We start from the raw sequence: 15,702 nt of genomic DNA, 5'->3' as shown, positions 1-15,702 counted from the left end.
TGACTAACTGGCATGTCAGGCATTGGTGTTGCCCTCGTCTCCCATCAACATCGAGAAATCCTGGAATCAAGACACCAAGACCACGAGTGTAGGAAGGAACTGCAGATGCTGGTTTACACTGAAGATAGACACAAAATGCTGGAGGAACTCAGCGGGACCGGCAGCCTCTCTGGAGAGAAGGAATGGAAGGGGAGGAGACCCTTCTCGACCGAAAACGTCACCCGTCCCTTCTCTCCAGAGATGCTGCTTGTCCCGCTGAGTTACTCCAGCGTTTTGTGTCTACCACCAAGACCACAATATGGCACGGCATATTGGCAGCGGTAGACTTGCTGCCTCATGGCGCCAGGTTCGATCCCGACTACGGGTGTTGTCTGTACAGAGTTTGTACGTTCTCCCCCCGTGACCTGCGTGGGATTTCTCCGGGAAGCTCCAGTTTCCTCCCACACTCCAAAGACGTGCAGGAGGTTTGCAGGCTAATTGTCTTGGTATAAATGTAAATTGTCCCTGGTGTGTGGGCCATTTAAAAATCCATTTTAAGATAAAAGGCAAAGCCTTTTTTGGAGATTAAGAGAAAGGGAGTTATATAACAGTTTTTTCATTAAAAAAAAATCTTACCAGCCCCACTTATTTTGCACTCACCCCAAAGTTTCCCCCTGTCCCAGGGGTTTACCTACCTGTTGAGCTCGGAGCTTGGAGCGGTGAACTGGTACGCTGACATCTCCACATCTGCAGCTAACACAGAAAGCAGGGTCAAAAAGCCTGTTCAAAATGTCGAAGCAAAGAACTGCCGATGCTAGTTCATGCCATAGGTAGACACAACGTGCTGGAGTAACTCACAAAATGAAGGGATGGGTGACGATTCGGGTCGAGACCCTACTTCAGACTGAGACTCTGGGGAGAGGGAGTCTAGAGATATGGAAGGGCAAGGTGTGAAAACGGCAGATCAAAGCAGATGATGATTAGGAGACATCGAATCCACTCAGTCCGTCTTAACCAAGCTGATCTCCCGGTGGCCCAGCACTTCAACTCCCCCTCCCATTCCCAATCTGACCTTTCTGTCCTGGGCCTCCTCCATTGTCAGAGTGTGGCCCAGCGCAAAATGGAGGAACAGTTCCTCATATTTTGCTTGGGTAGTTTGCACCGCAGTGGTATGAACGTTGACTTCCCTAACTTCAGGTAGCCCTTGCTCTTTCTCTTCATTCCCCCCCCCCCCTTCACAGTTCTCCCACTGGTCCCACTGTCTCCGCCTGCATTCTTTCTTTGTCCCGCCCCCTCCCCTGACATCAGTCTGAAGAAGGGTCTCGACCCAAAACGTCGCCAATTCCTTCCCTCCAGGGTAGGGGGGGAGGTGGGGAGAGGGGGAGGGGGGGGGGGAGAGGGGGAGGGGGGGAGAGGGGAGGAGGGAGCTCCCAGTATTTGACAACTCAGTAAACCCGAGTGAATAGAGTGGAACATATTGTTCTGGAGAAAGTTACCAAGGTCAGTGAGCTGATCAGTGGGCATACAGGTCAAACAATCAAAGCGGGGGTTGGGTTAAGGAGTCAGTCGCTACTGCCATCATACAATGTGTTTCGGAAAAGTCACACACAACCAGTTACAGAGGCTTCACTTGTTGTGAATGAGAAAAGCTTAGTTGAAAGATTAGAAGAGTTTTGATGGCATGCTGTAGATGAAAATGATGTTGTATAAAACACAACACGGCAAAAATGGTTCAAGTACATTGTCAGGAAAAGTCAGCACCAATTGTATTTTATTAGGGCAGGCACATGCACACACACACACACACACATACTCGCACACACACACACACACACACATACTCGCACACACACACACACACACACACACACACACACACATACTCGCACACACACACACACACATACTCGCACACACACACACACACATACTCGCACACACACACACACACACACACACACACATAATCACACACACACACACACACACTCACACATGCACAAATACACGCACACACTCACACTCACATACTCGCACTCACACACTCGCACACACGCACACACACACAGACGGACACACACACGCACACACACACAGACGGACACACACGCACACACAGATGGACACACGCACACGCACGCACACACACACACGCGCGCACACACATGCACACACACGCCACACACATGCACAAATACACACTCACATGCACATTTACACACACACATGCACAAATACAAGCACACACTCACACACACATACACGCACACACGTACTCGCACACATGCACACACACATACGCGCACACACACACGCACGCACACACACACACACAAACACACACACACACACACACACACACACACACAGCATTTGGCAAACGACATAATCCAGTTCAATAGGAACTGGAAAAATGTTCCCAATGTTGGGCGAGTCCAGAACCAGGGGCCACAGTCTTAGAATAAAGAGGAGGCCATTTAGGACTGAGGTGAGAAAAAAAATTTTCACCCAGAGAGTTGTGAATTTGTGGAATTCCCTGCCACAGAGGGCAGTGGAGGCCAAGTCACTGGATGGATTGAAGAGAGAGTTAGATAGAGCTCTAGGGGTTAGTGGAATCAAGGGATATGGGAAGAAGGCAGGCATGAGTTATTGATTGGGGACGATCAGCCATGATCACAATGAATGGCGGTGCTGGCTCGAAGGGCCGAATGGCCTCCTCCTGAATCCGAATCAGATTTTATTCGGCAAGTATGTTTTGAAACATATGAGGAATTTCACTGGCCAGGTCAGTCATACAATTAAAAGCAACAAATCACTCAAAAACACATTTTAACATGAACATCCACCACAGTGACTCCTCCACATTCCTCACTGTGATGGAAGGCGAAATAAAGTTCAACTCCTGCACCTATTTTCTATGTTTCTATGTTAATAGCAGAATCTGAATTCAGACCGTCATTACTAGGTGTGTAGCGGTAGAGTTGCTGCCTCACAGTGCCACGGACCCGGGTTCGATCCCGAGTAAGAATGCCTGCTGCCTGTACGGAGTTCCTACGTTCTCCCTGTGACCACGTGGGTTTTCTCCAGGCGCTCCGGTTTCTTCACATTCCAAAGACGTGCAAGTTTGTAGGTTTATTGGCTTCCGTAAAATTGTCCCCTAGCGTGTAGGGTAGAAGTGTGTATAATGTGCAGGACACTGTCGGTGTGTGGGCCGATGGGGTCCGTTCCCATGCAGTATCTCTAAAGTTGAAAGACCGGTTACAATAAGAGGTATTGAACTGAATTGAAAGCTACAGCATGGAAACAGGCCCATCGGGACCACACCGACCCCTGATTACCCATTCACATCAGGCCTATGTAATTCGACTTCCACACACTAGGCACAATTTACAATCGCTGGTCAACCTACAATCCTGCACGTCTATCGGATGCGAGAGGATTCCCCCACTAGAGCAACAGGAGGAAAACCGCGTGGAGAACGTGCAAACTCCACGCTGACAGAAGCCGCGGTCAGAATCTCTGGGTCTCTGGCGCCGTGAGGCAGCATCTCTACCATCTGGTACTGGAAAGACCAGCATTTCACCGAGTTAAAGGCAACTGCTGTTCACAAGTCTCCCATAGTGTTGTAAGGGACACTTTACCTCTCGCATGAGTTCCTTCAGAGTTTCCATCCACTGATAGTGGAGCCAACTGGATGGTGTGTTCTGTGGGGGGGATAGGGGAGAGAGAGAAACAAAAAGCAACGTTGGCGGGTGGGCAAGTGTGGAAACAGGCATTTCTGCCGACTGAGTCCGCGCCGACCAGCAATCACCCCGTGTACTAGTTCTATATAACCCGTGTACTAGTTCTATATAACCATATAACAATTGCAGCACAGAAACAGCCCATCTCAGCCCTTCTAGTCCGTGTCAAACACTTATTCTCCCCTAGTCCCATCTACCTGCACTCAGACCATAACCCTCCATTCCTTTCCCGTCCATATACCTATCCAATTTATTTTTAAATGATAAAATCGAACCTGCCTCCACCACTTCCACTGGAAGCTCATTCCACACAGCCACCACTCTCTGAGTAAAGAAGTTCCCCCTCATGTTACCCCTAAACTTCTGTCCCTTAATTCTCAAGTCATGTCCTCTTGTTTGAATCTTCCCTACGCTCAATGGAAAAAGCTTATCCACGTCAACTCTGTCTACCCCTCTCATCATTTTAAAGACCTCTATCAAGTCTCCCCTTAACCTTCTGCGCTCCAAAGAATCCCACACACTAGTCTGCACTGACCAGCGATCACCCCCTATACTAGCATATCCTACACACAGAAGCCAATTAATCTACAAACCTGTATGTGTCTTTGGAGGTGGGTGGCCAAACTGATTTAGCATTTTCCAAAAGACTTATCAATCGATGATTGATCGATTAATAGGCTTTCGGTAAATTATGTCACATTTGAAACCAAAGCATGGAAAAATATCATCACCCAGCACATCTCTGAGATGAACACAGCACACCCAGGCCCAAAATGGGCGACGTATGAACTCGATGGAAAAGTTAAAATGTTGGAACACCTTTCGTATTTAGTTTGGAGATGCAGCGTGGAGACAGGCTTTCGGTTTGTAGGTTAATTTGGACTTTGTAAATTTTCCCTAGTGGGTGGGATAGAGCTAGTGTACGGGCATCGCTGGTCGGCACGGATTTGGTGCGCCTACTAGTGGTACAATTATAGGATGTACCTTTAGAAAGGAGACGAGGAGGAATTTATTGAGTCAGAGGGTGGTGAATCTGCGGAATTCATTGCCACCGATGGCTGTGGAGGCCAAGTCAGTGGAGAGATTTATCAGGCAGAGATTGCCAGATTCTGGATTAGTACGCGTGTCAGGGGTTACGGAGAGAAGGCAGGAGAATGGGGCTGAGAGGGAGAGATAGAACGGCCATGATTGAATGGCGGAGTAGACTAGACGGGCCGAATGGGCTACTTCTGCTCCAAGAAATGAACATACGAAGTCTCCATTTAATCTTCCTCTCTGTTCTTTCCCCCAAGGTTCCTGCAGATTATTAAATACAAGGGATAAAATAGTTCTGGAAGGTCGACAATACTCACTGGTAGAATTCTTTTTGGTCAGAATCTGCAAAAGAGAGAGAAGGTGATCAGGTTTGGGCACGAGGTAAGCCACGAAAACCATGTTTCTCCGATCTCCACTTATCAATGGCGGCAGAGGCCCAGGTTCGATCCTGACCTCAGGTGCTGTCTGTGTGGAGTTTACACGTTCTCAGTAAATTATAAATTACCCCTAGTGTGTAGGACAGCGTTAGTTGGTCAGTGCGGACTCGATGGGCAAAAAAGGGCCTGTTTCCGCACTGTCTCTCTAAAGTCTAAAGAATTGTTCACATTGACAAGTCCCTTCCATTGACTCTAGCCAGGCATCAGGCAACCGAGCCATCCTCTCCCCAGCTAGAGACCAGCCTGATTTTTTTAGGCACAGCATGGAAACAGGCCCTTCAGCCCGTCGAGTCCACGCCGTCCACCCGCTCACACTAGTTCTATGTTATCCCACTTATGCATCCACTCCTTACAAACTTGGGGCAATTGTAGAGGCCAATTAACCTACAAATGCGCATGACTTTGGAATGTGGGAGGAAACCGGAGCACCTGGAGAAAACCCACACAGTCACCACCTCCCCCTCCCCCCCCCCCCCGGCCCCAGTGAGAGCGGCTCATGTCTACCATCGGGTTGGAGGAGAGGACGATGTTCCCGATCGACGCCTTCAGCAGCTCCACGGAGGTCTCGTGGTCTCCGCTGCGGTCTTTGACCGTCGCTGGTTTGATCTCCACGTGGAACCTGCGGGGCTCATCCGAGTCGGTGTCCGAGTCGCTGGAGCAGCAGGGGCGATGACCCTTCTCATGTACACCCAGGTCAAGGAATTACAAAGTGGATACAGCACTGGGCACGAATACGACAACATCCCCCGTGTATTGGCGGCTTCACCGAGACCTACACCCCACGTCTATACTATACCCACCTACCACTCCATCCCGTCATGCCCAACGTGTCCCAACCACACCGTAGTGTCTGTGGTCTAGACGCCCACTCCCAGACACCCACCCTCAGACGCCCTCCCTTAAACGCACACACCCAGACACCAGCTCCCAGACGCAAGCCCCCAGACGCCCTCTCCCAGACGCCAGCTCCCAGACACCCTCTCCCAGACGCCCGCTCCCAGACGCCCTCCCTCAAACGCCCACACCCAGAAGCCAGCTCCCAGACGCCCTCTCCCAGACGCCCGCTCCCAGACGCCTGCTCCCAGACGCCAGCTCCCAGACACCCTCTCCCAGACGCCCTCTCCCAGACACCCTCTCCCAGACACCAGCTCCCAGACGCAAGCCCCCAGACGCCCTCTCCCAGACGCCAGCTCCCAGACACCCTCTCCCAGATGCCCGCTCCCAGACGCAAGCCCCCAGACGCCCTCTCCCAGACGCCCTCTCCCAGACGCCCTCTCCCAGACGCAAGCCCCCAGACGCCCTCTCCCAGACGCCCTCTCCCAGACGCCCTCTCCCAGACGCCCTCTCCCAGACGCCTGCTCCCAGACGCCTGCTCCCAGACGCCCTCTCCCAGACGCAAGCCCCCAGACGCCCTCTCCCAGACGCCCTCTCCCAGACGCAAGCCCCCAGACGTCCTCTCCCAGACGCCCTCTCCCAGACGCCCTCTCCCAGACGCCCGCTGCCAGACGCCCGCTGCCAGACGCCCGCTGCCAGACGCCCTCTCCCAGACGCCCTCTCCCAGACGCCCGCTGCCAGACGCCCGCTGCCAGACGCCCTCTCCCAGACGCCCGCTCCCAGACAGCAACTCACATGCGGCAACTCACAGATAATAGCTGGAGAAAATCCTGACACCCAGTCAGCATCTGGGTGTCAAGATCTTCTCTGACACACACGGGCTGAATCCTCCTCCTCCCTGGTTAGACTTCTCAAAAGGCAACCCCTCGACTGGGAGTTAACTAAAGCAACGTTCCTCGAGGGTTGCACAGTGTGAACTCGACTTTTGCCCCACTGGTGCAATTAGTGGGCTAACTCGCCCCAGAGCCTAGAGGTCACCAGTTCCAACTCCAAGTCACCACATTGCAGAAGTCGCCAGTGGTCAGAGATACCGATAAACATGTTCTAGTCTAGGGAGCGTCTCAGAAAGGAAAACAATGCAATGGAGGAAGTTTTCCTGGGGGTCGTAGTGAACAAACGAGGGGGGATGGGGGGGGTGGGAGAACGGCAAGAGGAACAGCAGCTGAAGAAGATGCAAGGATATAATTCTGGGCCACATCAGGTCTGATCGTGTAACCTTCTTCATCGACCTCTGGGGAATTCTGCAAGACAGAAAACTTCCAAAATAACCAAGTACCAAGGCCACCTATGCATCGTCTCAAAGCTACATCTAGAAAGGCAGGAGGGCCTCACTGGCACTTACAATGGACACCAGGATGGAATGGAACCCAATGGACTGCAGTGTAAGTCACATTGGTGCCACAAAGCCGTGGATATTTGTAAGGCAGAGATAGATAGGTTTTTGATTAGTACGGGTGTCAGGGGTTACGGGGAGAAGGCAGGAGAATGGGGTTAAGAGCGAAAGATAGATCAGCCATGATTGAATAGGCGGAGTAGACTTGATGGGCCGAATGGCCTAATTCTGCTCCCAACACTTATGCGAGAGAGAGAGAGAGGGGGCTGAGAGAGAGCGCGAATACTCACAATGGAGTCAGGATCCGGAGAGCCCCTGCAACAGGAGTGGAGACCAGAGTTAGAGAAGGAACTCAACGCTTGCAGAATGACAGATCACAGTCAAACCCACACACCCCCCTCTCCCACTGCACGAGCACTCCCGACAAGGCATTCGCTGCACGCGTGTGAAACAGTTAATAGACAGTAGGTGCAGGAGTAGAGGCCATTCAGCCCTTCGAGCCAGCACCGCCATTCACTGCGAACATGGCTGATCACCCCCAATCAGTACCCCGTTCCTGCCATCTCCCCATATCCCCTGACTCCGCTATCTTTTAAGAGCCCTATCTAGCTCTCTCTTGACAGCATCCAGAGAACCGGCCTCCACCGCCCTCTGAGGCAGAGAATTCCACAGATTCACATCTCTCTGTGTGGAAAAAGTCCAGAGCTATTCTGGGAAGAAATCTCATCTATATTCCTCTTTTATATTTAGCTTCCATGGGACTACAAGCACTCCTGACAAAGCATTTGTTACACGCAAGGTTAAAACGTACGGCTGGACTTCAGTATGACTTGACTGTAGAAATGCACCTAGAGTATTATAGTCATAGAGTCGAACAGCGTGGAATGAAGCCCTTCAGCCCAACTTGCCCACACCGACCAACATGCCCCATCTGCACTAGTCCCACCTGCTTGTGTTTAGCCCACATCTTTAGTCAGAGGGTAGTTAATCTGTGGGACTCATCGCCACAGACAGCTGTGGAGGCCAAGTCAATGGATATTTTTAAGGCAATAGATAGGGCTCTTAAGAGCTAGATAGGGCTCTTAAAAATAGCGGAGTCAGAGGATATGGGGAGAAGGCAGGAACGGGGTAGGGATGATCAGCCATGATCACATTGAATGGCGGTGCTGGCTCGAAGGGCCGAATGGCCTACTCCTGCACCTACTGTCTATTGTCTGTAATAGATAAATTCTTGATTAGAACGGGTGTCAAGGGTTATGGGGAGAAGGCAGGAAAATGGGATTAGGAGGCAGTGATCAGCCATGATTGAATGGCGGAGTAGACTCGATGGGCCGAATGGCTTAATTCTACTCCTCAAACTTGTGAACTTAAATCTTTGACCATGTTAACGAAGGACTAAAGGTGGATCAAGCCCAACCTCTCCACACACTGGGCTGTTGTTAGATGGTGAGAAGAATGCAGCCAAAGAGCCACTTACGTGGAGTCCGTGTCCTTCTCCCTCTTGCTGAGGCCCGGGATCACAAAGGATTTCCTCTTGCTCTTCTTTGACGCTGTGTCGAGGGAGGAAGAAGAAAAAGGCGCCATTCTTGGTAACCAGCGACTGAAGGCGGCAAAGCCCTCCACCATTTTGTACGCTGAAGGTCCGATCACAAACCAGCCCCAGCTCCCCCACGCTCCGCGCAAGGATGCTTGGCACGGTGGCGCAGCGGTAGAGCTGCTGCATCACAGCGCCAGGGACCCGGATTCGATCCCAACCACGGGTGCTGTCTGTACGGAGTTTGCACGTTCTCCCCGTGAGTTTTCTCCGGGATCTCCGGTTTCCACCCGTGCCCCAAAGACGTACAGGTTTGTAGGCTAATTGTCTTGGTGTTATTGCAATTTGTCCCTAGTGTGTGCAGGATAGTGTTAGTGTGCGGAGGTCGCTGGTCGGCACGGACTTGGTCGGTTTTGTATCTCTCTAAACTAAACACAACTAAACTCCGTCGCCTAATGTGTGCTGGGATAGACACAAAGTGTTGGCGTAACTCAGCGGGTCAGGCAGCATCTTTGGAGAAAGAGGATAGATGAAGTTTCGGATCGGGACTCTTCTTCAGACCCGAAACGTCACCTATCCATGTTCTCCACAGATGCTGCCTGACCCGCTGAGTTACTCCAGTACTTTGTGTCTGTCTTTGGCATAAACCAGTGTCTGCAGTTCCTTCCTGTTACAATTTGCGCTGGGCCATTGATTCTCTTTCGACCGATTTCAATTGGGAAAGGAGAAGAGGAAAAAACGTACAAACTCCGTACTGACTACAGCTGCTGTCTGTGCGGAGTTTGCACGTTCTACCTGTAACCTCGTGTGTTTTCTCCGGGAGCTTTGGTTTCCTCCCACACTCCAAAGACATATAGGTTTGTAGGTTAATTGGCTTCGGTCAAACTAAATAGTAAATTGTCCCGAGTGTGTGGAATAGCGCTAGTGCATGTGGTGAACTTTATTGCGTTCCCTATACGTTAAATTCCAGAACCAGGGGCCACACAGTTTAAGAATAAGGAGTAAGCCATTTAGAACGGAGACGAGGAAACACTTTTTCTCACAGAGAGTGGTGAGTCTGTGGAATTCTCTGCCTCAGAGGGCGGTGGAGGCGGGTTCTCTGGATGCTTTCAAGAGAGAGCTAGATAGGGCTTTTAAAGATAGCGGAGTCAGGGGATATGGGGAGAAAGCAGGAACGGGGTACTGATTGGGGATGATCAGCCATGATCACATTGAATGGCTCGAAGGGCCGAATGGCCTACTCCTGCACCTATTGTCTATTGTGTTATTTTTATTCGTGTCTGTTTGGCAACTCAAATCTCACTATACCAATTGGTACATGTGACAATAAATGTCGCTTGAACTTGAACTTGATCACTGGTCGGCACGGACCCCGGTGGGCCGAAGGGCCTGTTTCCGCGCTGCATCTCTAAACTAAACACATCTCGACCCTACTCACCTTCCAGCACCACCTCTGTGTTACACTCCTCAAATTCAATTGGCCCTGGAATAAGGAGGACAAAGGCAGCCTTTATACTGGAGGTCAGTTCTCACCACCACTGAAAACCACACTGAAAAATGCCATCTCTCACCGCCCGGTTACCTTCTCCCCAGAAAAAAAACAATCCATCGCTAATCTATTTTAGTTTTAGTTCATTTGAGATACAGCATGGAATCAGGCCCTTCGGCCCACCGAGGCCATGTCGACCAGTGAACCTGTACACCAGTTCTATCCCACACAGAAGGGACAATTTACATCGGGCCAATTGACCTACTAACCTGCACGTCTTTGGAGTGTGGGTGGAACCCGGAGCTCCCGAATACAAACCTACGCGGTCAAGGGGTGAACATGCAGACTCCGTACAGACAGCACCCGTGGTCAGGATCGCGCCCGGGTCCCCGGCGCTGAGAGGCAGCAACTCTACTGCTGCGCCGCTGTGTCCTGTTCAGAGGAGGACACAAACTCACCATTCACCTCCTCGCTCTGAGGGCTGGGGGGTAAACAAATCAGCCTGAACAATGCAGCAGGGCGGGCGGCACAGTGGTGCAGCTGATAATGCAACAGTGATGTGCTGCAGTGGTGCAGCTGATAATACAACAGTGATGCGCTGCAGTGGTGCAGCTGATAATGCAACAGTGATGTGCTGCAGTGGTGCAGCTGATAATGCAACAGTGATGTGCTGCAGTGGTGCAGCTGATGCAACAGTGATGTGCTGCAGTGGTGCAGCTGATAATGCAACAGTGATGTGGTGCAGCTGATAATGCAACAGTGGTGTGCTGCAGTGGTGCAGCTGATAATGCAACAGTGGTGTGCTGCAGTGGTGCAGCTGATGCAACAGTGGTGTGGTGCAGCTGATAATGCAACAGTGATGTGCTGCAGTGGTGCAGCTGATAATGCAACAGTGGTGCAGCTGATGCAACAGTGGTGTGCTGCAGTGGTGCAGCTGATAATGCAACCGCCTCGCCTGAGACCTGGGTTCAACCCAGACGTCAGAGGCTGCCAGATGCCAAGTCTGCACAATCTCCCTGTGACCGCGTGGGTTTGCTCCAGGCGTTCCGGCTTCCACCCACATCCCAAAGATTTACGGATTTGTGGCTCCATGGACTTCTATAAATTGCCCCCAATGTGAAGGGAGTTGATGCGAAAGTGGGAAAGCGTGAAACTGCTGTGAACAGGTAATTGATAGTCAGTATGGACTCACAAGCCACAGGAGCAGAATTAGGCCATTCGGCCCATTGAGTCTACTCCGCCACTTAATCATGGCTGATCTATCTTTCTCTCTCAACCCCTTCTACCCTCGACACACGTAGTAATCAAGATTCTGCCAATCTCTGCCGTAAAAATATCCAATGACTTGACATCCACAGCCGCCTGTGGCAATGATTCTGGGACACAGATTCTGACTAATGAATCTCGGTCTGAATTATGCTACAATGTAAACTTGTTGACTGGGAACCAGGATTAGTGACAGACTGTTTGAGAAGGAACTGCAGATGCTGGAAAATCGAAGGTACACGAAAAAGCTGGAGAAACTCAGCGGGCGCAGCAGCATCTATGGAGCGAAGGAAATAGGCGACGTTTCGGGAAGGAAATAGGCAACGTTTCGGGCCGAAACCCGGAAGGGTTTCGGGACGAAACGTTGCCTATTTCCTTCGCTCCATAGATGCTGCTGCACCCGCTGAGTTTCTCCAGCACTTTTGTCTACCTTCGATTTTGGGCCCGAAACCCTTCTTCAGACTGATCGGGGGTGGGGGGGGCGGGGAGAAGGAAGGAAAAAGGAGGAGGAGCTCGAAGGCTGGGGGATGGGAGGAGACAGCAGGAGGGCTGAGGAAGTGGAGGAGACAGCAAGGACTAACAAAATTGGGGGAATTCAATGTTCATGCCCCCAGGATCACCATGGACGTCCAGTCACTCTACACATCCATCCCCCACCAGGATGGTCTCAAAGCCCTCCAGAGAATAATGGATGGGATTTATATAGCGCCTTTCTAATACTCAAGGCGCTTTACATCACATTATTCATTCACTCCTCAGTCACACTCGGTGGTGGTAAGCTACTTCTGTAGCCACAGCTGCCCTGGGGCAGACTGACGGAAGCGTGGCTGCCAATCTGCGCCTACGGCCCCTCCGACCACCACCAATCACTCACACACATTCACACACAGGCAAAGGTGAGTGAAGTGTCTTGCCCAAGGACACAACGACAGTATGCGCTCCAAACGGGATTCGAACCGGCCACCTTCAGGTTGCCAGCCTGAAGCAACCTATACCCGGCCACTGACACTCTCCTCCGCCTAGCGGAGCTGGTCCTTACCCTCAATAACTTCCTCCCATTTCCTCCAAATACAAGGCGTAGCTATGGGCACACGCATGGGCCCCAGCTATGCCTGCCTCTTTGTCGGTTACGCCGAGCAATCCTTGTTCAATACGTACCAGGGCCCCATCCCCCGACCTCTACCTCCGCTACATCGACGACTGCTTTGGTGCCACTTCCTGCACCCGCACACAACTGACTGACTTCATCCACTTCACCACCAACTTCCATCCGGCACTCAAATATACCTGGACCATTTCCGACACTTCCCTACCATTCCTTGACCTCACTATCTCCATCGCAGGTGATAGACTTCTGACCGACATCCACTATAAACCCACTGACTCCCATGGCTATCTGGACTACACTTCTTCCCACCCTGCTTCCTGTAAGGACTCCATCCCCTACTCCCAATTCCTCCGTCTACGCCGCATCTGCTCCCAGAGCGGGGGTTCCCCTCCTCCACCATAGATGAGGCTCGCACCAGGGCCTCTTCCATACCTCGCAACACTGCTCTCTCTCCCCATTCCCCCACTCGCAACAAGGGCAGAGTCCCCCTAGTCCTCACCTTTCACCCCACCAGCCGTCACATACAACAAGTAATCCTCCGTCAGTTTCGTCACCTCCAACGTGACCCCACCACTCGCCACATCTTCCCATCTCCCCCCATATCTGCCTTCCGCAAAGACCGCTCCCTCCATAACTCCCTTGTCAATTCTTCTCTTCCCTCCCGTACCACCCCCTCCCCGGGCACTTTCCCTTGCAACCGCAAGAGATGCAACACTTGTCCCTTTACCTCCCCCCTTGACTCCATTCAAGGACCCAAGCAGTCGTTCCAGGTGCGACAGAGGTTTACCTGTATCTCCTCCAACCTCACCTATTGCATCCGCTGCTCTAGATGTCAGCTGATCTACATCGGTGAGACCAAGCGGAGGCTGGGCGATCGTTTCGCCGAACACCTCCGCTCGGTCCGCAATAACCAACCTGACCTGCCGGTGGCTCAGCACTTCAACTCCCCCTCCCACTCCGTATCCGACCTCTCTGTCCTGGGCCTCCTCCATGGCCAGAGCGAGCACCAACGGAAATTGGTGGAACAGCACCTCATATTCCGCTTGGGGAGTCTGCATCCTGGGGTCATGAACATTGAATTCTCCCAATTTTGTTAGTCCTTGCTGTCTCCTCCCATCCCCCAGCCTTTGAGCTCCTCCTCCTTTTTCCTTTCTTCTCCCCGCCCCCCCATCCCCCCACCGATCAGTCTGAAGAAGGGTTTCGGCCCGAAACGTCGCTTTTTTCCTTCGCTCCATAGATGCTGCTGCACCCGCTGAGTTTCTCCAGCTTTTTCGTGTACCTTAGTGACAGACTGCATTGCCAGCATGTTCTACCAGTAACCTAAAGGGCCTGTCCCACGAGCATGCGACTCCATGTGGCAAGCGCGACCTAACGTGGTCGCTTGAGCCGTACGTGGCCGGTCCCACTTCGATCGCCGGAGCCGTATGGAGTTGTGCGGAGCTAATCCCGACATCGCGCGGGGCTCCGATAAACTGACCATGTTCAAAAATTCCGCGCGGCAACGGCCTACCGGTCGCAGCCGCCTCGACGCCGCACTCACCGCCTCGACGCCGTAGTCACCGCCTCGACGCCGTAGTCACCGCCTCGACGCCGTAGTCACCGCCTCGACGCCGTAGTCACCGCCTCGACGCCGTAGTCACCGCCTCGACGCCGTAGTCACCGCCTCGACGCCGTAGTCACCGCCTCGACGCCGTAGTCACCGCCTCGACGCCGTAGTCACCGCCTCGACGCCGCACTCACCGCCTCGACGCCGTAGTCACCGCCTCGACGCCGTAGTCACCGCCTCGACGCCGTACGCACCGCCTCGACGCCGTACGCACCGCCTCGACGCCGTACGTCACGCGCGAACTTCCCGCGGACCTCGCTCGAACTTCACGTCACTCACTCGACCTCTGCACGGCCCCCGCTTTCGGTTTGGTCGCCCTCGCCGCATGCAGGCGCATGCTCGTGGGACAGGCCCTTTACTAGTCACTCTGTGGGCCCCAAACAGCCCTCACCAGCTTCTACAGACGTGCCGTAGAAAGCATTTGATCGGGTGTCAGGGGTTATGGAGCGAAGGCAGGAGAATGGGATTGAGAAGGAAAGATAAATCAGCCATGATTAACTGGCAGAGTAGACTTGATGGGCCGAATGGTCTAATTCTGCTTCCATGCTGTACCCTTCACTCAATCAAAGCGGTTCCGCTTGGGAAGTGATGTTCCCAACATCCGCCTCCTCAGGCAGCAGCTGACACCCCAGCGGTATGAATATTGACTTCTCTAACTTTCCCTCTCTCTCCATCCCTTCCCCATCCTAGTTCTCCGACTAGTTCTACTGTCCACCTTGCCCTTCCATATCCCTAGACTCCCTCTCCTCGAGAATTGTCTCGACCTGAAACGTCACCCATTCCTTCTCTCCAGAGATGCTGCTTGTCCCGCTGAGTGACTCCAGCATTTTGTGCCTGTCTCAGCAGTAAGTCGCTACCTGGCTTGTCTTTGCCGGTGCCCTTGGTCAGAGCATATTTCTGGATCAGGTCTTGCACTCGGATATTCTCCGCGTTCTGCTTGAACTCTTCGTGGACCTGAACGAGTAGAGACAAGCGTTAGAATGGACGGCGAGCGCGCACTGTAGCATTCTTTCGGGACCGCGTGTATGGCACGGTGGCGCAGCGGTAGAGCCGCTGCCTGGCAGCGCTTGCAGCGCCGGAGACCCGGGTTCGTTCCCGACTACAGGTGCTGTCTGTACGGAGTTTGAACTGTCTCTGCGGTCACTGCATTGTCTAAATGGCGGCATGGTGGCCTGGCGGGTAGAGCTACTGCCTTACAGCGCCAGAGACCCGGTTCGATCCTGACTACGGGTGCTGTCTGTACGGAGTTTGTACGTTCTCCCCGTGACCCGCGTGGGC

The 15,702-nt window shown here is 52.6% G+C and overlaps 1 protein-coding gene across 4 annotated transcripts in view; it reads right to left on the bottom strand.

The window, feature by feature from the left end:
• Positions 1–15,702, bottom strand: part of LOC116989559 (F-BAR domain only protein 2-like) — an 80,582-nt gene that overhangs the window by 19,055 nt on the left and 45,825 nt on the right. For 2 of the 4 annotated variants that reach the window (XM_033047056.1, XM_033047059.1), the window contains exons 8-16: positions 15,282–15,378; positions 10,394–10,438; positions 8,899–8,971; positions 7,712–7,736; positions 7,272–7,329; positions 5,699–5,877; positions 5,075–5,099; positions 3,621–3,683; positions 675–732 (exon numbers count right to left, since the gene is read on the bottom strand). In XM_033047056.1, coding sequence (XP_032902947.1) covers positions 675–732; positions 3,621–3,683; positions 5,075–5,099; positions 5,699–5,877; positions 7,272–7,329; positions 7,712–7,736; positions 8,899–8,971; positions 10,394–10,438; positions 15,282–15,378 — 623 coding nt within the window. The remainder of the gene's footprint in view (positions 1–674; positions 733–3,620; positions 3,684–5,074; positions 5,100–5,698; positions 5,878–7,271; positions 7,330–7,711; positions 7,737–8,898; positions 8,972–10,393; positions 10,439–15,281; positions 15,379–15,702) is intronic. The other 2 variants (XM_033047057.1, XM_033047058.1) reach the window with 2 other exon arrangements.

The sequence above is a fragment of the Amblyraja radiata genome, chromosome 29, assembly GCF_010909765.2.
Source record: "Amblyraja radiata isolate CabotCenter1 chromosome 29, sAmbRad1.1.pri, whole genome shotgun sequence".
In the NCBI taxonomy this organism is placed as follows: Eukaryota; Metazoa; Chordata; class Chondrichthyes; order Rajiformes; family Rajidae; genus Amblyraja; species Amblyraja radiata.
This window is presented reverse-complemented; position numbering and strand designations above follow the sequence as displayed.